At 52.8% G+C, this 26,871-nt stretch overlaps 2 protein-coding genes across 4 annotated transcripts; both read right to left on the minus strand.

Moving 5' to 3' along the window:
* Positions 1-4,611: 4,611 nt before the first annotated feature.
* Positions 4,612-24,367, minus strand: HOXD3 (homeobox D3). 3 transcript variants are annotated; one of them, XM_068544871.1, is made up of 4 exons: positions 24,276-24,367; positions 9,535-9,640; positions 8,362-8,985; positions 4,612-6,213 (listed from the first exon to the last, which is right to left on the minus strand). In XM_068544871.1, exons 3-4 carry the CDS (start codon positions 8,900-8,902, stop codon positions 5,456-5,458), a joined length of 1,299 nt encoding a protein of 432 aa, XP_068400972.1. In that variant the 5' UTR covers positions 8,903-8,985; positions 9,535-9,640; positions 24,276-24,367; the 3' UTR covers positions 4,612-5,455. The 3 variants fall into 3 exon arrangements, with proteins under 3 accessions (XP_068400972.1, XP_068400971.1, XP_068400973.1); XM_068544870.1 differs by lacking the exon at positions 24,276-24,367 and adding an exon at positions 19,872-20,196; XM_068544872.1 differs by lacking the exons at positions 9,535-9,640; positions 24,276-24,367 and adding an exon at positions 19,872-20,196.
* Positions 21,279-26,803, minus strand: HOXD4 (homeobox D4). Its single transcript, XM_068544877.1, has 2 exons — positions 25,244-26,803; positions 21,279-24,714 (listed from the first exon to the last, which is right to left on the minus strand). Exons 1-2 carry the CDS (start codon positions 25,662-25,664, stop codon positions 24,371-24,373), a joined length of 765 nt encoding a protein of 254 aa, XP_068400978.1. The 5' UTR covers positions 25,665-26,803; the 3' UTR covers positions 21,279-24,370.
* Between the last annotated feature and the right edge of the window lie 68 nt (positions 26,804-26,871).

Here is a 26,871-nt window from a genome sequence, read left to right on the forward strand (position 1 = left end):
AGCAAAAACACTGCATTTGTATCGGGGTTCTCCATGCATCCTCATTTAAATTAAGATCTCCTCCTTGGGCTCTTACTAATGTTAAAATCCTATTCTAATGGTTTTCCAGTTATTCTTCTTCCATGAAAATGACCCAGACTAGATATAGGAACCAGTCAAGATATTTTGCCACAAGACCTGGGACAAGAAGACTTCCATCATATCTCCCACCATGCTGATCTCCTGGGGACCCTTCACCTGTTTCTGCTACTGCAAATGACTGGACATGCATTTATTTACCTTGGTTCTTCCTGCATGTGTGGAAACCTTTTGTTCACTGTGCTTCAGGCTGGACCAGGCCTGAAAGTGGGTCTTTGAATTGTCTTTGTACTTTCCTAACTTGCCAAGGTATGAGACCTGAGCGAAGTGTTTAGGCATGGGCTTTGGGCCAGGTATAAAAATCCATTGGGCACCAAGTTTGGGCCCCGAAAATAAGGGCATTTGTAGCTGGAGTACAATACAAGGGAGCAATGATAACTAAGATTTCCTCCTCTGTGATGATCCTCTCCACCACCAGTATCACCAGTGCAGTAAGTGCAGAGAATTCATCTACCCTATCTTTTTTCTCTCCATCCAGGCCTTCTGCAAGAGAGGTCTAAGTGAGCCAGTCGTCAGAGGTGATGAGGGTGTGGCTGGCAACTCAGTCTCAGCTCCCTGTGCCCAAAGTGTCTAGGGATAGGTCCGCTCACCCAGGCCATAGCTAAGCCCCTCTCTGGGAAGTTGCAGTGCCCTGAAGTAATCTGGCTATAGGCCTGTGGGGACTGGAGACTTCTGTCTCTCTTTTTATTTAATATAAACTTCTGATCATCGTATTCTTTTCTTACAGTTTCTGAAAGAAGGAGCAGAGTAAGGCCAAGAGTTGCCAGATGAAGAGGACCTTCCTGGATCTAACTGGGATTAACCCATTCTTGACTTCAGGAGGAAGTTTCAACTAATTCTCAGGATAAAGTCAAAACAGGCCTGTGACTGTCCCTTGAATATTCATGGTGTAAACAAGCTTCTGGCTCCCCCAGGTCAAGCAGAGAAACACTTTTTATTAGAATGTTGGGTTTCTTCTTTGTTATTCAAACATACACCCACACACATCCTCTTCACCCTCCCTAATGAAAAACCTCAACAGATGGGGAGCCTAGGCTCCCAAGCCTGCTGGCTGAGAAGATCACGTCACTCAGGGGTCAGTTGGCCGGTACAGAATGGGGGGAGGGGAAGGGACGAGTAGCTAGTATAGTTAATCACTATTTTTTTTTAATCACTATTTTTAAATACTCCTTACAGATACAAATTCAAAAAATCCTTTTCAGCAAGGTTAGCAGCCTCCGGGGCCTGGGAAACTAATTTGGCTGATGTGTCTCTGATAGGGACTAGGCTTGGGTTGCTCCAAGGGGAAAGCACTTGCTGTATATTCTCTCCCCCTCTCATCTGAACGCCTATACAAAGAAATGGTACAAATGGATGGTTAACTTAATGATTCCATCAGAGGCGGATTCTTCTCTGTCAGGTCGCTGGATAAGGCTGAGGTCTGAAAGCCAGGAGGTAGAATGTGTAGTCGCCCTTTCTTGCCACCTTTCCAGGGGCCAGGACTACTCTTCAGGCCTTTCCTCGGCCACTTCCCCACCCCCCTGGCTAGCGCAGTTGGGTCTTCTGACTCCACTCCATGCTGGGTCCTGAGTTTCTCCTCGTAGCCAGGGCAGGCTCTCCCTCGGCCGAAATCTTTTCCCACCCCACCTCCCATTTTGCAGCTGGCCATTCCAGCTACCTCACCTCAGCGCTGCTTTAATTCACGTTTGACTGTCTCGACGGAACAACCAGGGGCTCCCGAATGACCGCCACCCCCCATCCGTGGGCCTGGGCTTGAGGCCCCGAGCCCTTTCTTCAGGTCCCAGGAGACTCCCCCCCAAACTCCCTGATCCCACCTCCCTCAAAGGGGTCTCTGTAGGAAAAAGGCAGAGCTGGCCACGGCCACAGCCAGAGAGCCATTTCCTCCCCTTGCGCAGACGAGGTAAAGCCTCCTCGAGCCCAAAGCCCGGAGAGAGGCCGGCCCCTCACCACCTGCCGGTGTCGGCCCCCGCGCCGCCTTTGTGCGGCCTCCCCGCCGCGGGGCCCGTGGGAAGCCGCGCGCACAATGGCGCCGCCGCTCCCGGAAGACCCGCTGCTCCGGGCGCCCTGGACCCAGCGCCCGGTAGCGAGGGGCCAGCAGTCTCGAGGCCGTGGTGAGCTCCCCACGGCCCCCCGCGCGCCGCTCCCGGGAAAAAGCCTCGGTCTGGGATGGCGGTTTCCTTCCGCTGCAAACTTGCCCATTCCCGCTGCAGTCCGCTCCGGGAGAAGGAGAGGCCTGGACCCGGAGCGCCAGGCCGGGCCCAGAGCTCCCCTCCCCCACTCTTCTTTCTCTGCTTTTCCGGGACCCGGGAGGGAGGAGGCGGGCGCCTTCGCCGATAGAGCAGCTATTGTGACCTTCCCTCGCAGAGCGGTAAGCCAGCCGGGTGTGTACCGCCGGCGGTGGCGGGGGAGGAGGCGACTGTGTGCAAACCTCGGGGTGCGGAGGGGGTGGCACTGGGAAATAAAGGTTTGCAACCTCGGGCATTGGAGCCCTTCAGAGGGCGTTTGGTTGTGTTTAGACTCCGGTGCTTCCTAACACTAATTGCAGGCTCAAAAGCAGCAGAATTTATGGCGAAGGCCAAGGCGGCTTGTTTATAATTTATTAAGTTTTAAATGGCCGTGCGCGGGCCCCCGCTCTCGCCCTGGCCGGCGGCCGCGCCGGAAGCGTCCTCCCCAGACTCGCCGCCGCCCGCACTCGCGCCGGGAGCCACCGAGTGTGGCCATCCCATGACGCTCACGCCAGTGGCAGGAACGGATCCATCCGAGCCGCCCTCAGAAGCCTCGGGAACCTTTCTCCAGAGGTGAGAGAGGACCGCAGGTTTGTCCCAAGAGAACTCCCACCCCTCTAGCGAGGGGTGCTTCGGGGCGGCTGCGGCTGCCTGGAGAGGGAGCCCCCAGCCCCGCGCTTTGAGCCCGAGTGTGAGAGGAGGCTGATGTCAGCCGGGCTAGACACCGTTTAAAATCTAATCCATGAAACGCTAAGCCGCAGATGACACTTGGGGCCTAGCAGACACCCGCAGACTCAGCACATACTCCTGCGGTAACACACCGCGCTGGAAAACGCCTGGAGCCATGATGCATTATGTATTATTATTTATGGTGGGAAGAGGAGATGAGGGAAAACCGGGCTGAATCTAAACAGCCTGACAATTCATCTGTTTAATATTTAGCCAGTTAAGAAGGGTTGTTGTAATCCCTGCAAGGCAGCAAGCTCTTCTTTGATTTCCCTAATAGCTTTGAAAAATAATTTCTTACAAGACAATTAGAAATTCTGCCTATGGATGCAAATTTCACAGAAAAACAATTTTAAGCCTTGAAACTGGGTAAAATATCCCTTCGGTTGAAGTCATTTATTCTGTTGATACACTTCTACAACATGTATACTTTAAACCTGCTCGGATGAAGTGAAATTTAGCATAAAGGTAATCCCCTCCCACCTCCAATCTAACATGCCATTTTAAAAACAGCACAGAGGAACAAGGAAACTAAATATTATTTTCAGCCATCACTATTTAGCGAAACACAAACATCCAAATAGAAACGATTGTTGTTCCACCAGAAGATTAGAAGTTAAATTATTTCCACACAATAGGAATTTCACCTCGTGTCACCGGGGATGTAGTAGGAGTTGCATTATTTGTCAAACCAAATAGAGGATGCGTGGGCCCACTTCGCTGAAATACAAAAGAATTGAACCTTATCTGAAGGCGCTCTCCGAGTGCCTCCTTCTAGAGAAGCGGGTGTAAGTAGTGCGCCCCAGCTAAAGCCACACTAATATTTACAAAATGGTTATAAATCCTCGAAGACATTTTGCCCATTTTGTACAAAGAAGCAGGAGTAAACAAAGTGTTTATACTTGTTATGTTCCATTAATAAAACTTTTATTACTTTACATCACAGGGAACGTTTGTCTTCTTGAGAAATGAACCACTGACTTCTATAAGGAAAAAATCGTGACAGAACTTCCTAGAGAAAAAGCTTAGGTGCATGGCTTCAAATGATTATTTCTTTTTCTGCATCTTGGCTTTTTCATAGCTCAGTTCTTCTTCTGACTTCTCCTGTGTCTTTTCTTTGATTGTCAGTTTTCTTTCAAAGTTTATTTTTTTACTACTTAGCGCAGAAAAGTGAGCTCTGGCCTCCCCAATGTAAGTGCAATCTAAAGTGGATTTGTGTCTAGAAAGAGGGCGATAGAAACAGCAAAACAGGCAGCAGTGAAACACCCTACCCAGATCATCCCACACAGAACATTTCTAGGTTTGCATCCTCAAATATTCTCCCCCCCACAACACAACCTAAAGTCAATAACTGGAAGGTAATCAAGTATCCCCAGAACCAATTTGTGTACTGGATTCCAAATAAGTGGAAAAAATATTTCAAAGGGTCAGCCTATTCGGGGGCCTTCCACCGGGATTGTGCCCAAGATAAAGGTAGAGTGATCTACTTGCAAGTGTGCGTGATTAACACAGATACACTTCAGACTGAGAAATTTTTTTTATTCTAAATATTTGTTCAAATAGTACCAGACAATTTGAAATCAATAAACTGTGTCGAGTGGCGAGGGCTGTGGCTATTGGGAAAAGAATAACGGGTGTCGTGCTACGCCATGGGGCCGCCTGACTCTACCCGTGAAGGACAATTTGCGGTCTTAATCCTTTACATCAACTACACACACCAGCCACGGTTACAACTGTTCAAAACTACTCTCTCAACTAGTTCAGACCAAGGGGACTAAAGAGGTGAAACGTGGCCCCCGCGGCCTGGGAGCGCGTTCCTAAGCTCGGCTGGAGAATTCTACAGATATACACATAAATACATTAAGACGAGGATAAATAATCAGGAAAACGATATGACTCGCTTCAAATAATAAATACAGATCGTTGAGTCCGATGCAATCCTTACGGGACGGGAAGAAGCATATAAATTAAGGTCTCCGCAACTAAACTAGACGCGGGCCATGCCCGGACTCTCTGGGTTCTGGACCCTCCGCAGGGCGCGCCGCCGATGGATCTCAGACTTACCTTAGGACACCATTACCAGATTAGAGTCCCTCGGTCCGCAGTTATGTGGCACCGTCAGGCTTACAGAGGAGAATCCTTGCGGCTGATGTGTGGCGAGTCACCCAAAGCAGGGCGAGCCTGGAGAGGAGGCCCAGACGCCTGCGCCTCGGCCGCTGTTGGCCCGAGACCGGAAGGCAGCGACCGGGCCAGAGCGAGGGAGGGGGCCACCGAGCTGCCCCGCGGGCCCCGCCCGCCACCCCCGCCACCCCCGCCACCCAAGCAAAAGAGGTAATCGCGCCGCGAGTTCGGGCCGGTGGCCGCCGCTACAGATGCGTCAGTTTGGGGGCCTCGGGCAGGCGTCCCTGAGACGAGTGGTGGGCCGAGAGATCTGTGTAGGTGGGATGAGGGTCACACGGTCCGTGGTGGTGATTGCCGGGAATCTGCGCGGCGCAACTGTAGTCCACGCTGGCTGAAGATGGGTGCGAGAGGTGGCCCAGGTTGAAGACGGGCCCGGATGCGGGCGCCATGGAGTCGACGAAGTTGCCGCCCACGTACACCGGGCTGCCCTGCAGGTTGGCGCTGGCGAAGCCGCCGCCGTTGCTCGCCATGGAGTGGGGCTCGAATTCGGGCGCCGCGTAGCGCTTCTGCTGAGGCAGGCAGCTGCTGAGCGGCGCCGTGTAGGCAGCCAGGCCGTACATGTTGGGCTGAGATTTGGCGAAGGCGGGCGGCGAAGGCGCGTCGTAGGCCAAGCCGGGCACTGGTGGCAGCTGGCCCGAGTAGGCCACGTGGCCCGCGGCGCCGCCGAGCGGCGGGCTGCGCTCCGGGGACTGACCGGCCGGCGAGTGCAGGATACCCTTGGCCTTCTGGTCCTTCTTGTACTTCATGCGCCGGTTCTGGAACCAGATCTTGATCTGCCGCTCGGTGAGGTTCAGCAGGTTGGCCATCTCCACGCGGCGTGGCCGGCACAAGTAGCGGTTGAAGTGGAATTCCTTCTCCAGCTCCACCAGCTGTGCACTTGTGTACGCCGTGCGCACCCGCTTGGACGCTGGGCCCGGTGGGCTCTTGTCCTCGCAGCTCTCTCCTGGGCAAGGAGGGAGAGAGAGGGGACGCTGAGCGGGAGAGGTGGGGACACCCTGGGCCGCGGAGAGAGGCGCTTCCCAGGCTCCTTCCTTTTCCTCCCCCCCTCCCCCCACCTTAATCACGGCTGGAGCGAGGGAGGGGCGTTTGAGAGGTGAGATTCCAAGAGATTCCAAGAACTCAAAGGCCCCAGGCCTACCTATCAGTGGCACCTGAAACTCCCATCTGCCTTCTGAAGTCCAATTCATTCTGCCCACCCCCTCCCCTTCAGCCTAGCCCATCATCTCGTCCCAAAGGCTGAAGAGTTTAATGAGAGACTAGTAGCAGCTGGTAAGGCCTTCCCCCCTGTCAAAGAAGGGCCAGACTTCTTTGAACAGTCCTTCCAGCCTCTGCAGCTGGGAAGGGGGTTGGGGGGTGCGGTTGGAGGCAGCCCCAAACTGCCTTGCTCAGAGTCTGGCTCCTGGGCAAAGCACCCCAAGCACCGAATGAGGGTGGAGATCCTGGCACCTCACTCCAGCTCAGCTGCACCCATGAGCTCAGTACCCAAATGCAGGGAGGTGGCAAACCATAAAAATACAGCCCCAGAGTTTTAGAGGATCCAAGACCAGGCTGGGCATATTTTGAGTATTGCAATGCTAGGAGCAGCAGCCTCAGCACTGGTTTCCACCACCCCTGCCACCTCTCAGCAGCTTGTCCACTCCCTCCCTGGGAAGACAAATGGATTTCTCCTGGGAGGGAGGGCCTGGGTGTGCAGCTGAGAAGGAGGGGCAGAAGGAGAAGGAGCTTAAAGACTTGAAGACACTTTCCCCCTAGGAGCAGCAGCCCCAGAGAGCAGCAGGCAAACCAGAGAGCTGATAACAAGCTAACTACATCCCAGGCCTCAAGCTAGCCCTGGATCTGGGAGCAAGTTCATCTACCTGAAGATAAAGTACATCAGAGAACACAAGGCCAGAAAAGTTCAGGAACCAAACAGGCTGAGCACAGAGAGGCAGAAGGCCTCAGAGCTCCTGGCCCTACCTGTCTTCTTCCACACCCCCTAAATGGACCTACGGGAAATATTCTCAACTCCAGGGTCTCCTTTTCCAGGGAGAAAAACCCAAGGCTGCTCCTGTTTCAGAGTACATCCTCTTCCCTTAGGATATGTTCCTCCACATTAGAGATTTAATGGGATGGGGAGAACTGAGCTGGGGTGGGCTAAGTAGAGTCCCATGGTTATTCTTTGCAGACCCTGGTTAGATTCCGGTGTGTCATTTGGGGTTTTTTTGTTTGTTTTTTGTTGTTTTTGTTTTTTTTTTGTTTGGGCGGGGGGGGGGTGTTGGCCAGGCCTCACAGCTTGCGGGATCTTAGTTCCCCAACCAGGGATTGAACCTGTGCCCTCGGCAGTGAAAGTGAGGAGTCCTAACCACTGAACTGCCAGAGAATTCCCCAGGTGTGCCATTTTGTAGTTTTGTTATCTTGGGCAAGTGACTTATCATCTCTAACAGTTTCCTGATGGGTGTTTTATCATCTACCTACCTCAAAGGGTTCTTTGGAAAATTAAATTAGACAATGTTTGTAAAGCACTTAACATGGTTCTTAACATAGCATTCCATAGACTTTAGTTCTTATTAATTTAAGCGAGTGGGAATCATGTGATATGGGCTACATAACCACCTGGATTTGGGGATCATAGTATCTGTCTTCAAGTTTTGAAGAGCTGTTGGCTGGAAGAAGGAGTTGAGTTATGACCAGCAGCCCAGGAGAGCAGATATTAGGGCAGTATAAGGAAGAGCTGTCTATGAGTAACTATGAGACACGTCCAGCAGTGATGCCAGCAGACTGCAATGGACGTGAGCACCCTGTCACTGTAAGGATATGACCACAATCAGAGACACTAAAAAGAAAGAACAGGGAGTTCCCTGGTGGTCTAGTGGTTAGGATTCAGCACTTTCACTGCCGTGGCCTGGGTTCAATCCCTGCAATCCCTGGTCAGGAAACTGAGATCCCTCAAACTGCGCAGCCAAAAAAAAACTTTTTTTCTGCATGAGGAGTTTACACATATGGCCTCCAAAGTTGCACTTCCAGCCCTGAGCCTCTTAATTCCTAGGTGAGCTAGTTTCTTGGGGTCAGTCTGGGGGACTTAGCCTAGGCATGAGCCCCCTCAGAGAGCTACCTGCAGTGGCACAGCTGTTCTTCTGCTTGGAGTTCTGTCGGGACTCTTTCATCCAGGGAAAGATCTGCTTGCTGATGGTGGCTGAGGAGCCAGAAGCAGTGGGCCCGCCCTTGGCCTTCTTGGCAGGTACTCCACCTCCAGGGTTGGTGGGCGAGGATGGGGGCAGGGCTGGTGGTGGAGGAGGGGGTGGTGGTGGCTGCTGCTCTGAGTTCAGACCAGGAGGCTGGCTGCCGCCCCCCCCTCCCTGACTGTTCCCAGTGCCAGGTCTCATGCAGCTTCCATTGAGTTCAGCCCCCTTGTGGGCTGGGGCTCGCAGAGGTGCAGAGCTCTGGATGGAGCAGGCAGAGCCCGGGTAATCAGTGTCCAGGGAGTTGGCAGCAGCAGGGGGTGGATAAGGCTGATGGGGGGCACTATAGCCATAAGTGTCAGCAGCTTTGCTGTAGCCATAGCCTCCGAAGAGTCCTGGGCTTTCATAGTAAGCAGCCTTCTGCATCGTGTACTCAGGAAGCTCCGGGGCCTGCTGACCCTGCTCAAATAACATTGACCACCACTGTCTCCTTCACCACCACCTCCAATGTCTGCCAAATCCTGAGAGAGCTGGGGCAGCTCCAGGCTCCAGACAACCTGCAAAGAAGAAAAATGAGAGGCCCCAGAGGGACTGTCATTGGCAAGACCAGTCAGTATAGAAGGACTAGCCCAGGCTCTCTGCTTCCCACCAACTTAATAGTAGGAGGACCTGAGATTTTATAAAGTTCAACTTATTTGAACCCTTGGAAAAGTCAGAAGGAATTTCTCATAAACACAAAAAAAGAGTTTCCTTTATCCAAGGGAAGGGGCTTATTTTTTTTCCAGATACAATTTTCTTTCTCCAAGATTGTCAATTTAGCCTTTGAAACTACATAGAAGAGCATTTATGGCCTGATGCATTTTAATGACTGATTCTCCCACTAGACTTTGAGCTTTTTGCAGGAAGGGACTGTGTCTTATTCACCTGTGTATTCCTAACATCCAGCCCAGCGCACCACATGTAGTAAGTGCAGTAAATGCTTGCTGAATGAGTGAATGAATGAATGGATCAGTCAATCATTAGGTCATCCCAGGGTTTTAATGGGCAAAAGAAAGTCCTATAACACTCAGAAAAGCCAGAGCTCTCAAAAAAAGTATCTCCCCCACCTGGTTTCAAAATCACAGCATCTTTCACGGAGACGCAGATAGTCCACTCTCCGGTGGCTGGGTGAGAATTGGCCGGTTAGCTCATGGGTCAGCACTGTGAAATCAACTAGGAGATAAAAGCCAAGAAGAGGACTTAAAGACTCCCAGACTTATTTTGAGGCTAGAAAAGTTTCTTCTCTTTGGTCTACATTTTTCTAGATGCTTAACTTTGTCCTCCACTACTTTTAAATGGATACCACTGGAAATGAGTGAAGAGATTTAGAATTTGAAATGCATGGAGCATGGGCGAATGAAAAATGCTTTATGTTATAACTCTATCATTTTAATCCTGCATCCATTGTATAGATACTACTATTGACCTCTGCTCCGGATCATCCATTCCACCCCACCTCCCACCCAATCTACAACCAATGAGAGAACCTCTCGTGGCATGATGAATGGACCCAGAATTAGAAGAAGAAAAAAAAAACTAAGAAAAATTCTACCGCTTTTGTGTCCTCTGACTCTTGACGGGGGGCTTACCTTCTCACCCACCCCCCTCTTCTCTTGAAAGCCCCTACTGAGTTAAAATATAACTAATACCATTCAACCACTTTCATCTGCTTGATAAAGAAAACTCACAGGTCAGCTCCCAGGTCTGAATTCTTGATCTCATCTTTCAGGCAGCTTTCCTTCCCCCAAACTCCCTGGTTTCCATCAGGGACATCATGATGGACCACATTATCTAGACAACTTATGTAGCCTAATGGATTTGACCACTAGTACTAAAACCACTCCTCCATTTACTCATTTCCCCTACACTTTCACCAAACAGCCTAACTCAATTTTTAAAATTCTTCATATTAGCTTTTATTTGGTAGTATAGTTGCCCATTTTGTTTTCAAATAAAAGTGAATATGCCATTAATCTTGATAAGAGAAAGACCCTTCTCAATGGAATAACAGAATACTAGGATGTAATGTTTTAGGAATAGTTTCTATTGTTGTTCTTAAACTTATGTAATTAGGATATCTACCAAACAAAGCTGGTCTTAATCTTTCTTTCATTCATCTTCTGTATCATTCTCTGACTATTAAAGTTACTGAATATTAAATGGACAGCTACATCCTCATCCTGTGACTCATATTTGTATGTATTTGCCCACAGGCCAAAGGACTACATGTACTCCGAGTTTGGTTAAATCTCTGGACTTTTCTGGGATCCTGCTTCCAGTCTTAAACCTTGGGCCCTCTGGATGTCAAAATGGTCACATTTGACACTCAGACCACCAGAACTCGCTGCTGCTTCTGTCACTCCATTTACAGCAGTGCAAGCAAAACATCACCCCTCTTGCCTCCCAGGATGACCAAGTTTATCTTGATAGGTAGACCAGTCACATTAAAATAGCTTCTTTAGGAACTGACCAAGTCTTTGAAACAGATAGCTTTACATATATATTTGTTCCTATGGCATATTCCTAGACAAAGCTCTGTGCATGTACCTCAAAGGTGCAAATACTGGGCAGCTCCATGAATAAGCACAGAGTCTGTTCTCCCACTTCTGTTTTCATTGTCTTAAGGCATTTCAAGGGTCACTCAGTGATGATCCACCACCCAAATGTCCATCTTCCCAGAGGCAAGGGCAGTAGCGCTCTCCTCACTGAAAAGGGCTTTGCAGCCTCTCCCACACCCCAAAATGTAGAGCCCCAAAGAAGTCACCTTTCCTAAAACAGAACCTGAGGATATTGTTACAAAACTGGTTTTTTTTAAAAAAAGCTTATTTCTTTCCAGAAATCGCTACTCCTTGTGAACTCTGCTTGAACCTAAGAAGCAGGAACGGGTCATAAATCACTTGGACAATGGTCAACTGTTCAGTGGCTCATCTTTTCGATCCCCCCCCCCACCTTTTAAGGCTTTCTTTTCTCGCCCTTTGGTACCTCTGCTCATTTGGGCCCCCGGACCCAAATGCCTTGGGGTGAAGACTGACTCGCGTAGGGGGAGGGGCGGTTTTCGAAGTCTTCAGCTGCCCTTTCCTCTCCTCCTCCCCTCTACGTCCCAATCCTGCTCCCACCCTACAACCAGCCCCACCCCCGGCCCCCGGCTCCCCAGCCCCCCAACCCCCCGGCCCGGAACACCGGCCGAGGCAGCCTCCCCAGAACCCCGCCAGCGCCACCCCCGGCTCCTCCTGGGGAAGGGGCACCAAACGGGGTTTGGCTGGTTCTTTCTCGTGGTCCCGGGAAGTTGCCCAGCTCAGCTCCGAGGCCCAACCGCAGGCCGGGAATGCAAGGCCAAACGGTCCCCAGCCGGAAGGAAGGCGGCCTCGGAGCGACCACCGCCCGTTCCCCGGGCCGTGGTGGCCCGCCGCGCCCGCCGCGCCTCCGAATCAGCCGAACCCTGATGCTTGCTCACTGCACTTAATTCTGCCCGGGATCAATACCTAAATATGATACCGAATAAATAAAAGGCGCTCAGAGCGGCCGGGGGACGGAGTTATTAAGCAGCTGGAGCTCTCACGGTGCATATCAATGCACCTGTCATTGTGGTTTGTAGCAAAATTTATGACTACGAGCACGGCTGCAGTAAACGCTTCAGTAAAGAATGAAAAGAAAAACACTTCCCAAGGCCCGGCACTTTTCAGAAGTGGAAAACAGGCTCCGCGTAGGAGGAAGCGCAGCAAAAGAATTCCCTGCTCCGCACTTTTCCCGGTCCCGCGCCCGGCGAGCCGGGGGATTATATAAAGTGGCCGGTACCGGCCTCTCGGAGCAGCTCTGCTCGGCGGCCGGACGCGGGACGGGACGCGCGTAGCCTGGCCGGGGGCCGAAGACCTGCCGCCCTCCGCGGCCTCGAGAGGCCGGGAGGCTCGCTGGACGCGCGGAAGCCGGCCCCGCGCTGTTCGCCCGCCGCCCGCAGTGGCGGCGGAAAGGCCGAGGGGACTGGGGAGAGAGACGGCTGCAGTCGTTGGGCTGTGACTAGCGCCGCGATCGTCGTAAATCCCGGACTGGTAGAGTTAGTCCGTACGACTTGAAAGAGAAGGGGGAGGCGTTGGAGTGCCGGTTGCTTCTGTTCCTCTCAATTTTTTCTAAGGTTCGAGCTGGCCTCGGTTCCTCTCTCTGTTTCGCCTAAATCAGGGCCTTGGAAACCCGCAGATCTCTTTCTGGCGGACACCAATATTGCTGGGCATCCAGATTAATTCACTGGAACCTAGCAACGATTCTTCCCTCCCTGTGGGCTTTACTACCTCGGGATTTCATTTCGAAACTACTACTTTTCGGGTTTGCTCAGAATGGGATGTATTTACCGCAGAGCTGGGGCAGCTTTCTGCCCACGTTCTCCCGATCTCTCAGCCAGAGCTCTTCTGCCCTATGGGAAGCCCTGGACGCGCCTTCTAAATCACTCTTATTTAGCCCAGATAACTTAATACGTAATACGCCCTGCATTTAAGGCACTGGGCTCACCCCATTAAAGCGCCATAAATTTGAAGGCCGATGATCGGTTATCATGTAACCGGCGGCAGTTCACACTGAGGTGATCCACTTAAAAGCCGCCCTTTGTTTTATGTCTTGATGTATGAATCCTGAGATGGCTACCTTGAGTTGCAGGACAAATAGAAATGTAGTGGAAATTATTTTTAAAAATCACACCACTCACCACAATGTGTGTGTGTGTGTGTGTGTGAGAGAGAGAGAGAGAGAGAGGTTTTTTGAATTTTGTTTCTAACTCTTTGAAGGCTCTTCGGGTTCCTTTTGATAGTCTATTCTGTTGAGGTGATCTGGAACAAAATGGAAAACTCTCAGTGGCAGCCAGTTCTTTCTTACAAGCACATGCAGAGACGCGTTACTCCCTTTAAGGGTGTCATAATAAATGTCACTATTTTACATGGTGTCCGCAGCCACTCCAGGCACCTTCTTACTGGCAGAAAAGGAGACTCAGTTGGCTCCTGGGGAGGGAGCAGGTGGCTTTTAACACCAAAATCCTTGACTGGGTGGGAGAAGGGGGAGGCAGGACAGTAGGGAAGGGCCAGAGCCTCCGCAGGGGGTGAGCCAAGTGGGTCAGAGGCACAGGGAAGCCATTTCCTCTCCTCCTACTCCAAACAAGTCCTAAATGCCCCAGGTTCCCCAATCCCCCAGGCCAAGCCCACCCCTCTTAGGAGCAAAAGGGAGGGACTGTGCAGGATTGGGATGGGAGGGAGGCTACAGCACAGGGCACCAGAAAAGGAGGGTGGATATGTAGATGGGCCTGGGTGGGTCCTAGTCAAGGCTCCCGCAGGCAGCCACAGTGAAGAGGGAGCTGGGTGTTATTTCTTGGTTTGTACATTATATCTCCGATGATTTCCCTCAGTTTATTTTATTCCAGTAGGTACCCACCACATTCCTGCCCTGGGCTGCCCACAACCCAGCCCAGTCGAGTTTGGGCTGCAAACCGCCTAAGAAGCAAACATCCCTTCCACCTCACCCCAAAACAGACCAAGCTGCCCACCACTGCCTGTGCTCAGCAGGTGCCCGCCCCGGTCAGGTGAAAGGAGAGACGCAATCCCTCCTCTTACATCTGCCCTGTGCCAATTAGTCGACTCAGTAGTTTGCAAACACCAAACTGCGCCCGGGAAAGCCCCACACAAAGCGTTCAGGGCCCTTCTAAAGACCAGAGTGCGCAGCCATAAGCCTTTGAAGTGACCTTTGGCTCAGGCGGCAATAACTCACCCCTTAATGAACACCCAACGGAAGCGCCTCGGAGAGATCCCGTACCGGTAGGGCTCCTAACATCGCGCCCGGGCTTCAGCTCCCCAGCCAGCCCCAGACCCAGGGGCCCCACTCCACTGAGCCTGCCCGGAGGGCTGCTCGGTGGAAGCACGATGCACCCAGGCCCTCGGACCGGATCAGCGGGTCCCGAAGCCACTTTATATGATACATTCACGTGAGCGGACGTCAACTTTCGCTGCTTGGTTATTTATTTATTTATTTATTTGGAAAAAAAGAGTTCTTTAAAATTAGGAGCTTCCCTTCAGAAGAAGGGCTAAATTGGGAGGCCACCCGGTGCCGTGAATCCCCCGTGGCTGTAGCTAGATTTTTTTTTCCCAGCCGCGGAGGAACAGGGTAAGTTTGCCCCCCGGGGGTTCTGGGGTGCTCGGTGCGCTCTGGACGCAGGAGGCTTGGGAAGGGGAAAGTAAAGAGGACCCCAAGGTGGCCAAAGTTGGGCTACCCAGAGGCCCACCATTTTCTCCCGTGCTCTTTCCCCAGCCCACCCAGCACTCAGCACCCAGCACCCAGCAGGGTCCCAACCAACTTCAGCCTTCTGCTTGCCCAGAATCGCAGGCTTTATCCGTCTGGCTCTGGGCCACCAGCCTCAAGTACCCTTTCCACAGCCAGGAACTGGGCGAGCGAGCGGGAGGGAGCCTTGTCTGAGAGCTGTCAAGGAAGAGCTGGTCCCCAGCAGACCTGGCCCTAGACCCCATCCCCCACCGGGAAAAGTCTTTTGAATAGGGAGCCTTGGTGCGGATTATTGAAATTTTCGGGGAAGTTATAAGTGAGTGCTCCATGGGGCCAAATGAAATGCTGCTTGCAGTAATTGGATTCAGCTGACTAAGTTGGCAGGCACGCAGCTCCAAGGCAGCGAGAGAAGAAAAATGTCCAGCGACTTTAAGTTCTGATGGAGCCAAGAGCTGGCGACTGACAAAACAACTTTACTGCTCTCCTTTGATGGCAACACCCCTGGAAGTCGGTCCCTCTCCGGCTGGGGCCCGTCCCAACCTAGGCTAAGGGAGTGCGCCTTGCTTTCTGGGCCCCTTCCCCACAGAGGCCCAGTCTGGCCTTGCCCTGCGGCGTTCCCAGGAGCATGGGGCCACTCACTCCAACTCATGGAGCGGCTTTCTCAGGCTTTGGCCCCGGGGAAAGACCCAGGATGAACTGTCCTGTCCTCCCACATCCAGGAGCCACAGGACACAATAAACAAAAGGATGGGATGCAGGAACCAAAATATGATTTAGTTTTCATTTTGGGTTCTTTGAGGCGAAGGACCCAGAAGCCCTAAACCTTTTCTCTGCCACTATCTCAGTCAAAAACCAGATTAGTGAGGGGGAGGAGCCTCCCAAACTCTTTTGGGTAGTTTGGGGGGTTCTACTGAATTTGGGGGAGAAGCTCGAATAGCACTTTAACCTCGCAAGAAAAAAATATTAAGCCAACAGCAAGAGATAAAGGCATACGTATGTGGAGCTAGCTCCCAGAACAATGCAGGGAGCTGGCTGGCCACAGAGTTTATTTTAAATACGTATAAATCAACCTGCCTGCACCCAGCCAGGCGGCTCAAGACACGGAATTAATATGATACTCCATCTTACTTTGGCAGTGACAGTGTAAAAAAAAGTTTCTTTTTATTCATTTCATTTTCAACCCGTTCTCATAACTGTATATTTACCCCCAAAATACCTCATCCAGCCCCCAGCCTCCTCACCGACCCTCTCCTCAAACTGCCACCTCCCCCCACAATGCCACCGGCCACCCTCCCAGCCTGGCAAGGTAGTGTGTCCTTCTAACCTTTGGGTAGGTGGGGAGCATCCCCACAAAGCGCACCTCCTTACGATTAATCACCATCCTGGATGTATATGTAGAAGTGTATTTAGGTCTACGAGTGCTGCCTCACCAATTGGCAATCATGAAAATCACAGATTACACAAAATAAATCGTATTTAGCATCCCACTCAGGGCAGCAAGCAGCCCCGTGCCCAAAGATTTCATTTTGTCATGCAATTGCTTACCTGGATCCCAATTTATCATAAACCTGGTGTCCTCGGCCTCAGAGTGGGCGCCAGTGGGGGGCAGAGCTAGCCTTCCCCCTTTGTCTGCAGACAACACTGTCCCAACCCTGGTCTTGCGCGCTCGAAGACGCGGCCATATACCCGAGCACACGGAATTCCCGGTAGAACGGAACCAGGCTGAGGTTCAGCCACCAATAAACGCAGGAAGAACGAGTTCGTAGTCCCCGCGCCGGCTTTGCCTGCGCTGCACGACCGTCGGTCCACCCGCCCGCCTGCCCGCTCCCAGGCCCAGAGCGGCTGCCACCCGCGCCCCCACCCACTCCTGGGTTCCTGCCCAGTCCTCCCAGGCCCCCCAGAGCTCGGGGTTTGTTTTCCTTTCGGAATGTGGCCCTTTCTGGATTTGAAGAGAGCCCCGGAAACCCCCTCATAGTCGGCAAATACAGACGCTGCCTTCAAATGCGAGCATATTTGTTCACGTGACCCCGAGGGAAGCTTGTACTGATTGAGGCTGAAACTTTCACGCCATCCAGCCCCGGAGCGCAGCCAGGCCTGGGGGCTGGGAGGAGGGGCAGGAGACGTGGGATCTCTCGGTCCCTTCCCTTGGGCAGACAAGGGTGGGTATGGGGCGGAAGGAAAGCCCCCATCCCGCGGCTCGGGAGTGACCTAGCTCCAGCCTGGCCGCCGGCAGTGGGATGCGAGCGCTGAGAGTCTATTCCCCCACGACCTCTGACCCTGGCCCAGCCTTCCATCAGGCTGGTCCGGGGATTGGAAATTTTAGAGGCTGCCTCTCTTACGGGCGTCTCCGGAGGCAGCTGTGGAGTATCAGAGGCCCAGGGCTCGCCTAGCTCCCCGGCCGCGCCCGGTACTCCGCATCCTCAAGCACCCGGGCAAGGCGCAGCCTAGTCGGAAGCGCCGCTCTTCCCCTCCCCGGGGAGGCAATTACGTTGTGGCACAGCGCAGGCTCCGGCCCTAAGGTGAGAGGCTCCAGCTCACAGACCAGGCTGGTCACCCCGAGGAACACCCCTCTTCACCACCACCACAGTCTGGGGCCTTGGCTCATTCCGCGGACGCGGCCGATGAGCCTACACTTCCAGAGCCAGAAAAGGCGCAGAAGCACGGGCCGAGACCCGGAGCGTTCTCCCCTCTCTGCGTCTGGCGAACTCCACCCAGGTTCTGCGCGGCCTGGAGCCGCCGAGGCGCGGAGTCGCTGTTTGCCGCGACCTGTGCGCCTCCAGATCCAGGCAGGGCCCACGGATCCTGCAGGCCCAGCGACCGCCAGGCCGCGGCTTCCCGCTTCCTGCGGCGCCTCCAAGAACGCGAGGGGGGCTGCGAATCAGTCCTGGCTGGGCTTATCTGGGAGAAGAGGGAGCTTCTATTTTAGAAATATTAAATCAGGATAGGTTTCCAGCACTCTCCGAGTGGTCGGGTGGAATTTACGGTAACAATTCTGCATGCGGGAAGAAGAGTTAAAAGCTCCCAACCAGGGCGAGCAGCCAGCCTCCAGCTCCCGGCTTGCGGTGAGCCCCACGGCACTACCCCAGCTCAGCCCGCACCCCGGAATCCCGCACCATCTGGGGGTGTCCATTCCATCCCCGAAGTCTCGCTTTCATAGCCAGCTCTGCTTCTTAGCGGCATCAGGCACGGAGCAGATGCCCTGTCGCCACTTGCAAGGTCTCGGACAGGCGAAGGCGAATGTGCCCGGCAGCCGCGGAAGAGCCAGGGAGAAGGGGGTAAGATCCTCCGCATTCCCACTCCAGAAGCACGGGAAACTCCCGGAGAACTGGTCACAGGCTCGAGCCCCCAGACCTGTCAGCGAGCCCCTCCTTTGTTCACCCGGCCGGGCCTGGCTGGAGGCCCACTCGGGGCGCCTCTTGGAGTCGGACCGTGGGTGCCCCCAGTCCACCCTCACCCGGCGGACCCCGCCCCCTAGCCTCCCGCCAGGGGCCGAGCAGCCGGCCCGCAGTAAGTGTTAATCTCCAGCCAAAGAGGGGGGCCGCTTTGCGGGAATTTGTCTCCAGGAAAGGATCTGAGCCTTCTTCAATCGGAGCATATGTTCATAGAGCAATAAACCGGAAAGATTTACAGTCCTCGCCCGGCCCCCAACAGCCTCGCACCCTTTCAGGAATTACTTACGATGATTTATCACACCAACCCGGGCAATTGTCACACTGATAAAATAGCCCAGGCCGGTGCCCGCCAAGCCCGGGCCTTGGGAGGCTGTTGGCTGCCGGGCTGGCGGCGGGGCTGAGGAGGTTTTTTGTGGGTTCCTCTCTGGGCCTACCAAGGGATGTTGGGGTGGGTGGGTGGGTTGGTTGGGTGGGTGGGGTTCGGGGGTGGGAGGGCAGCCAATTCTCATTGAGAAAAAAACGCAAGCAGCTCAGAGAAAGTGCCCAGAATCTGCGCCAGAGTCACTTGCAAAGCACATAAACATTTGTCATCTTTGAATAATTGAATTAATGTGTTATTGTTTGAATGTATAATTCACAACGGAGGAAACTTTGTCTCTGTCCTGACGGGGAAATATACACACACCAAAAAAGAAATCAAAACACACAATCCCAAAACAACCACCACACGCAGACAGCCCCCAGCTCGCCGATGTCATCCTCAAAGCCAACTAGAGGGAAGGAGGCAAAAAAAGGAGGCCCTCCTCCCCGGGATCAGGGCCGGAGTTGCGAGCTGGAGGAGAATGCCCGCTGCTGCCCCCAGCACAGATCTCTGGCAAGCTGGGGGTGGGGTAAGGTGGGGTGGGAGCGGAGTGGTCCGTGGGACCTCGCAGCTCCTTGGAGTGCAGGAGAAAAAAGGCTGAAACTGGAGCCAGCGGGAGAGACAGCTCCTGCCTCTCACCCTGGCCTCTTCCCCCCCAACCCCGTTTCCCTTCCCCCGAGGCTTCTTCCCCTCACCCCAGGGTCTCCCATTCCTCGGGCGGCGGGGACTTCTCCCTGCCTTTATTTTAGATCTCCCCAAATTAAAGATACAAAAATCGAGGGGAAGAGAGGCAAACTCCTTGCTGGGGTGAAAGAAGCAGCAGAGCGTGGGTGCGTGGGTGGGTAGTGGGAGAAGCAACTCGGAAATCATTATCTGTTGGTTGAAACCTGCCTGGGGTAAAATTTCAACTCGATTTTATAGCCTTCCATTATGACGCAAAGAAAAATTTACGACCCTCGCTTGAAAAGAGGGCCGAGGCCTTTTCTCACCGGTTTAAGAATAGGCAGCAGATGCCGTGACAGCGACCATTGTTCCCGGTAGACACAGGCGACCGGGCAACCTCGGCCCGCGTGCGCCAGGCGCGTCCCCCAGCCCGGCAGGTTTTTACTACTCCTGTCGCCTCTGAGCAGCCCGCGCGCACCCTCGCCCCTCGCCCCCCGCACACCCTCACACACCCTCTCTCTCTCTCTCACACACACACACACACACACTCGGCGGCTCTCAGTAATTTTTCATAAGTGCAAAGCTTTGCTGAACCAAAGGTCACCATCCAAGCCACTAACAACTTCTCGCCGGCGCACGGTTCCAAATCAGGAAGCAAAGGGAACTATTTGTCAGTGGCCTGACAGCTAAGTTCATTAAGGATTTAAATCAGAATAAATAAAAGTCGCGAAAATATTTACCTGCCGGCCGCGCTCCCGCGCCCGCCGCCTGGGGCCGAGGGTGGAGGGCTGGGGGCGCCACACGGCCCCCCTCGGCGGGTGATATTCTTGGGATCCCTGCACTTTCCAAGTCGGAGAGAGCCCTTTGCGTGGCAGATTAATGACGACTCCGTGTTTCTTAAGGGACGTGCTGAATTAATTATTTCACCAATCACGTGGTCGGGACTTGTAGAAATCTATTCTTATCATCTTCCTCGCACTTTGAAAATTCTCCGGGTTATGAAAGGCCCTCCCCCGGCTGGCGGCGAGCCCCGGCCGCCCAGCCCGGCGCGGGGGGCAGGGAGGGCTCCCCAACATGGCGGGCGCGCGGGAAGCGCAGTCTGCCAAGGGTCCCGATTTACTGTACTGTACTCCGGCGGGCTCGGCTGTGCACTCGCTTCCTCCTCATCCCTGCCCGCGATTCAATACACACAACCGTCCTGATGTATTGGTGGGCACAGGAGGAGCCATTAACCAGAAGACGGGCAGAGGACAATCATAAAATGTGTCTGAATATTTAAACTTCTGTCTGCGCACTTATAAATACACATGTCCACGCGTCTGAGGCGAGCCCTTCCATATATTAAGGACACATGTCTGATTTTATGCATTCTGCTCATTTCCTGTCGCGAGTAAGGCCCCCTCCCATCTATTTTGGGACTCCTGTCTTGGCCCCCTCTTCAAGGCGAGGCCAAGACGTGAAAAGCCCTCGTGAAAAAAACAGCACACGCCGCTTTTTATAGTGGGGAGTGTTTATTGTGGTCTGGAGGGCGGAGGGGGCGCTCGGGGGAGGAGGGGCAGGTGCTGGAGGCCCCAGTGGGGCTGAACAGCACAGGAGAAGTAGAAGGAGCCCAAGATTGGAGGCCAGAGGGGTGAGATCCGAGCAGCCACCCGCCAGCCCCAGGTTGGCCCAGAACCCAGCACCAGACACGCCCTCAGAATTGGGGGTCCAGGAGATCTCTCTCACCCACCATGTCACAAAGAGAGACCGAGAGGGCCTGGGGCTGATCCCGGCCATGCAGAGAGCCAAACTGGAGCCTCCTTTTAGCCCGGGAAGTTACTTATTTTCCTTTTAAAAAATAATGTCCACCCCCCTGCAGCCTGAATCCAGCCTTAGGCTTCCCAATTCTCACAAAATATGATGGCCAAATTGGGAGTGTGTAGGTATGGGGGAGGGGGGAAATGGTAGAACTGCTAAGCCTTACACAGTTTAACCTTCACACATCAGGCACACTACAGAAAATAATAAATTGTTTATATTGGATGTTAGCTTTTAGAAGACCTAATGAAGAATGCTTCTGTGGAGGCACCAAACAGGAGGGAGATTTCGCTACACCTTTTATTATTTCAAATATAGATCAATGAATTACATCAAAACTACAGGCGACAATCAGTATAAATAATACTTTAATCAGTGGCAGCAGAACATTGGTCAATTCTATTAAAAAAGCATCTTGTGTGAACAGACACCATGGGGCTGACAATGTCACCTCCCAACAAAAGGCTGCAATGGACAAAGTGAAATGGGAGTCTGAGGAGCAATGTCCTCACCAAACACTTCACTCCCTCCCAGTCACAACCCCCAACATACCACTGAAAAAACTCAAAACAAACACTTCTGGCTCATATTTGGGGGAACAAACTGGAAACAAATACAAGCAAATGGGCACTGAGGCTTTCTACATCTAGGTTTCTCCAGGGTACGTTCCCAGATGGAAACTCATTTCCTTCCCTGCCCTAGGTGACTGGGGGGCCCTGCTTCTTCCCTGCCCCACTCCTGTGGGCCCAAATGGACGCTGTGGTCCGACTGGGACCTCAGGGTTGAGGGCCGCCCTCTGGGCCATCCAGGCTCCATTAACATTTCAAAAGACAATCCCTAGAAGAGGAGAAAGAGAAGTGAGACTTATAAACAAACAAGTTGTTTCTCTGATTAAGTTACTTTCCAAAGTAGTGGGGCTATTTTTAAGAAGGACCTTGGGTTTTCTTCATCAAAACATGCCTCTTGGCTTTCCTCTGGGGCAGGGGTGAAGGCAGTTAAGTAGTTTGGCATTTGGTCTGAAGCTGGGGTGAGTAACCTGAACTTCTGGGAAGGGGGAAATCTATATAATAATCTCTGCAATACATATGTAGTTGGATGTTGTGAAAATATATATTACCCCCTCCCAAGGAGAAGGTTCAATGTATTCACAGATTCGGGTTTTAGGAAAGAATCTGAGCAACTTTCCAACTTGCCTAAGGATAGCGGCCCTTTTCAAATCCTACATCCAAAGACTGCTCTCCATGTTCGAGGGGGAAAAAAAGAAGAGAAGGGTAGTTAGAGTCCAAAAGGTTAAGGGTTTAGAGGTCAGTCCTCCTGGCTGAAATACAGCTAATCGAATAGAAAATTTGTCCTCTGGATGAACCTGATTCTGTAATTTAGCCGAACTTCAGTAAAATACCTTTTCAGCTTCTCAACGTGAGGGCATCAGAAAAAAGACGTCTTGACTATGTATGAACTCTGTGCTTTTTGTCATAGAAACAATGATGCGAATAATGCAGGAATATCCATCTTTAATATCCCGACGTGGCGATATTCAAGTATTGCCATGTGCAAGTCTGAGAGCCAGGCTCACCCCAAGGAGGAACAAAGAGCTGTCCCTGGGGTCTAATACAAAAGAGCAAGGCTTGGAAGACACTTTAGAGAAGTGGAATTTCAGCCTAGGGACTCCAGTGAATACCTGCCCTCAGCTCTCAGGAGACACAGAACCAAAGAACATGCCTGTAGAGGAAGTCTTTTTTCCCCCCCTACACTTAAATATATTTTTTAAAGTACCTCTGAAAGCTTCTAAAGTGTTCTCAAGCACTGAAAAAATAGCCCCAATTCTGAATCTCCCTTTCAAGCTCACCCCCTCTCCCTCCTCACTTTTGTGACTTTTCGGTAGCTACGACCAGGGGTTTCTTTTTGGAGCCCGAGGCTTTGCGGTTTAAATTTCTGAAGCCTTGTTTCATTTGAGTCTATGAACTCTGGCCATTACCTTTGACTCTTTCCCTTATCCTTAAGGGTCAACATTTTAGAAAAGTGAGCTTTGAACCCTTCCCAGGCAAGGCATAAGAAAAATGACTAAAGAGCATCATCTCTCCTGTTGTTTGAGAGTGATTGTTTTTAAACCACTATTCTCAAGGCAAGGGAGAGAAGAGGGCCTGAAAACTTTCATACTTTCACAAATTCTGCTCGTAATTAATGGGTTGAGGAAAACTTCCATAGATTTGTTTTTTAAAAAAATTAAAACTTAGGGAAAAAACCCTAAGACCAACTTTTGTGGACTTCTAGATTCAATTCATTTTTCTTTCATTTTTTTACAGCAAGACTTCTTCACCTTCCCACTTTCTCTCCAATGCACATTCCCTCTCCCATATAGGCCATACACCAATGCCTATAAAATACTGCTATATGGGCTATTTGGGGACATTTGGAATCCAGTTGGAACAGAAAATTCAGTCATTATCTAATGACCCAGAACACGGAGGTTTTGTTTTCTTTCCCCAGAAGGAAAATGTTGGACCATTTGTTTCTTTCTTTTTTCCCTTTCCTTTAATCACCCAGAACTGGTTGTAAGCACAGTGCTGAAAAAAGCACATGTGGAAATATATTTTCAGGAACTCAACTTTGAGTGGATCCTTTGCTTCCCTCTAGAAGGGTTAAGGGCCCCCTACACACATTTCCGGGGAGTGAGGAGGGGGTGGAGTTCAAAATGCCGGTTACAGCCAGAAGTCAGTCCACGCATCTCTTGATTCTGCTCCCTGAAACCCAGCCCCTTTCACCGTGGTAAGTTATTTGGCAATAAAATGTCAGTTATTTCTGCAGCCTAATTCCCCAACAAATAAATATTTAAGCAAATATAATCTAAACATAAAACAACCCATTTGCACTTCCTTCTTAGACTCATTTCTTTGGGTATTGGGCCACTGGGAGCAAAAAAAAATTTTTTTCACACTGGAAATTATACAGACAACCCAGAAAGTTCAGAAATCCTGGCCCAACCCTCCTGCTTCCACTGAAAGCACCTAGCGCAAGGGTGGCCAACCTTCTGCCTCAACACGCCCACATTATGAAACCACAAAGATCCCTGGAGGGGCGGAGTGGCGGGGAGGATGTCCAAATTCACACTGGGATAAAGCATCCAACCTTCATTTGCAAATTCAAACTCCAACAGCGGAGATTTTCAGGAGTTTAATGACTCGCCAAGGTTTTATGTTCTCAGTAGCTCCTGCCATTTGATAATATACTTAGAGAGAGAATCCCGCCCCCCCGACCCCCATCCCCGCTCCAGGGAGGGGGCTACCCTCGGGCAGGGTGCTAACCTAGTCCGAGGGCGGCCTGCCTGTCCCAGGTCCACCCTACAGTACCTTAGAGCCCAGGGAGGTGACAGCAGGCCCGGCCTGCCCCCGCAGCTTCGGCTCAGCGGGGAGCTCAGGGAGGGATGGGCCCAGGGTCCCCACTTCTATAAGGTCGTCAGGTCCGTGTGGTGGTCCTTGGCCAGCGGCTGCAAATGCTGGCCAGGGGCAGCTGAGGAGGAGCAAGAGGAGGAGGAGGATGAAGACGACGACGACGAGGACCTGCCTTTCGTGTTGGGCAGCTTGTGATCTTTTTTCCACTTCATCCTCCGGTTCTGGAACCAGATCTTGATCTGGCGCTCGGAAAGACACAGGGTGTGAGCGATTTCAATCCGACGGCGCCGCGTCAGATACCTGTTAAAATGAAATTCCTTTTCCAGTTCTAGGACTTGCTGCCGGGTGTAGGCCGTCCGGGACCTCTTGGGCTCCCCGCCGGTGTAGTTGGGGTTCACTGCGAGACAAACAGACCGCACAGTCAGGTCAGCGCCCGGCCTCGGGTTAGGCCACTGCCGCTCACTTCCTGGCGCGCCCCGCGGCCCGGGCCCTCCCCGCGCGCTCCTGGCCCACTCCCTGCCGCCCGCCCTCCCAGGCACACACGCTCACTCCCACCCACGTCCTCGAACCCACTTGCTCTCCCGGGCTCTCGGGGGGATCCCCAAACGTGCCCCCATCTCCCCAGCCCACCGCCAGCTCCAGAATTCCCAGGCATTTTGGAAATCCCCTCTTCCACCGCGTTCCCTCCGCTCTGAAAATGGAGTCCTCCCCCACCCCACCCCCATCTCCACCCCCTTTTGCGCCCAGAGCCAAGCAGCCAGCCACATGGTCCCGGCCTGCTCCCTCGGCTATAAAAATTTATGGAGAGAGTAATTGCGGCGCCCATTGAAGCCACACACGCCCCCACCCACTCGCACCCCCTCACGGGGCCCAGGCCGCCGGGCTAGGGTGGAGACTGAGAGGTCCTGGGCCCGTCCGTGCCTTACCGGAATTCACGTGCACCTTCTTCATCCACGGGTAGACCACGGCCGGCTGCTTGAGGGCCGTCCCAGGGGGCGGCTGCTTGGGGCCGCCCGGCTGGCTGCAGGCCCGGGCGCCGGGCAGGGGCGGGGGCGCGGGGCACGGCTCTCCCGGGGCACCGTAGTGGCCGCTGGGGCCGCCGGGTTCTTGCCCGTGACCCCGCGTGGGCAGTGCCGAGCCGGGCCCGGGGCCGCCGCCTCCAAAGGTCTGCTCACCGAAGTCGGGCCGTGGGTAGAGCCCCGGGGGCTGGAAGTCGGCCCCCTGCGCGCCGCCGCCGTAGTAGTCTGCGCCCTGCTCGCCTAGGTAGCCACCCTGCAAATATTCCTCGCACGGAGGAAACTTGGGGTCCACATACTTGGAGTTCACCATATACGAACTCATGGCCATTAATTTCAGAAGGTAGAAAATACTAATTTTTCTCGTGTTGTCTTTTTTTCTCCTTCCATAGGGCCCTCCTACTTGCTGTCAACTGAATAAAGTTGGCGGCCATGTGACCAGGCCAGCCAATAGCGAGGGAGTGAGTTTATCACCGGGTTGGTGAGCATCTCATAATTTTCACAAATTTAACTAAATAACATACGTGTAATCAAGTGACTTGCCGTGGCACATTTGAGGGCCCCCGCCAGATGTTAAAGTAGTTCTAATCCCAGCACCCTCATTCCCCACAGGTAACCCCAGCTTTTGTCTGCCACTGACTTTGCTAACCTCCAGTGCCCTCGCCACTCACCCCGCCTGAAATCAGCCCCCCAAAATGGGCACGGTTCAAGGGGGAATGAATCCTCATATCTGTCAGGGTGCATGGCATCAATAAGTGGGTGGAAGAGGTGGCTTCTGAGTTGGGCAGAGAACCCCAGGCAGGCAGGACTCCCGCCCGCCCAGCCTGCGGGAGCGGGGACTCTGCCATACAAAGGCCGAATCCCGGCTTTGTCTTCATCAGGGTCACCCAAAAGTTACTACAATCTGGCTGGCCTGAATCAAATTAGGCAATGAGTAACTGCCAAGCTTTCTTCGAGGCCGGGGTGTTTCCAGCCAAATCTTGGCCTTGCTGGTATGGCAAGAAGCCCCCGTGATGCTCTAGCCAGGGCAGCTGAAGGGTAGCCAAGGAAGGTGGTGAGGGCACCCCCAGCTCACCCAAATGCACCCCAAAGGACCCTAAACTCCTCCTTCCCAGCTCACCTTCTTCTCACATGGCAGTAACGGCCAATGAGCCCCTTCGCTGGGCACCCTCCAACTTTATGCCCCTGGAGGGCAGGCCTGGGGCTGGGGCGACCTGGACTTCCACCTTGCTCCCCAGTGCTCCCAAACCTAACCCTTTGGCCCTGCATTCATGCAACCAATTAGGGGTTTACACAGGGGGCCCTGTTTAAAGGTGAGGAGCTTCTCCAGGAAAAGGCTGCTCTATGTCACCAGGCTCAGACGATCTTCCTGGAGTCCAAGGTAGTAAAACAGAAAGAGGCGACTGACCCGCCGGCTGCCTCTGGCCTCCACTTCTAATTCTGACTATTGCGGAGAAATGTGAAGTTTTTGCATCGACCATATATTCCCCTAGAATCGAATCTGTGACTATGTGGATACCACACAAATTCGGTTCTAC

The sequence above is a fragment of the Eschrichtius robustus genome, chromosome 5, assembly GCF_028021215.1.
Source record: "Eschrichtius robustus isolate mEscRob2 chromosome 5, mEscRob2.pri, whole genome shotgun sequence".
NCBI classification, from domain to species: Eukaryota; Metazoa; Chordata; class Mammalia; order Artiodactyla; family Eschrichtiidae; genus Eschrichtius; species Eschrichtius robustus.

Excerpts from the sequence above, each read along its gene's own strand:
- HOXD3 (XM_068544871.1), bottom strand. The coding sequence starts at position 8,902 with ATGTTATTTGAGCAGGGTCAGCAGGCCCCGGAGCTTCCTGAGTACACG. Across the intron at positions 6,214-8,361 it reads GAACAGCTGTGCCACTGCAG|GAGAGAGCTGCGAGGACAAG; the intron begins GTAGCTCTCTGA and ends CTCCTTGCCCAG.
- HOXD4 (XM_068544877.1), bottom strand. The coding sequence starts at position 25,664 with ATGGCCATGAGTTCGTATATGGTGAACTCCAAGTATGTGGACCCCAAG. Across the intron at positions 24,715-25,243 it reads GAAGGTGCACGTGAATTCCG|TGAACCCCAACTACACCGGC; the intron begins GTAAGGCACGGA and ends TTTGTCTCGCAG.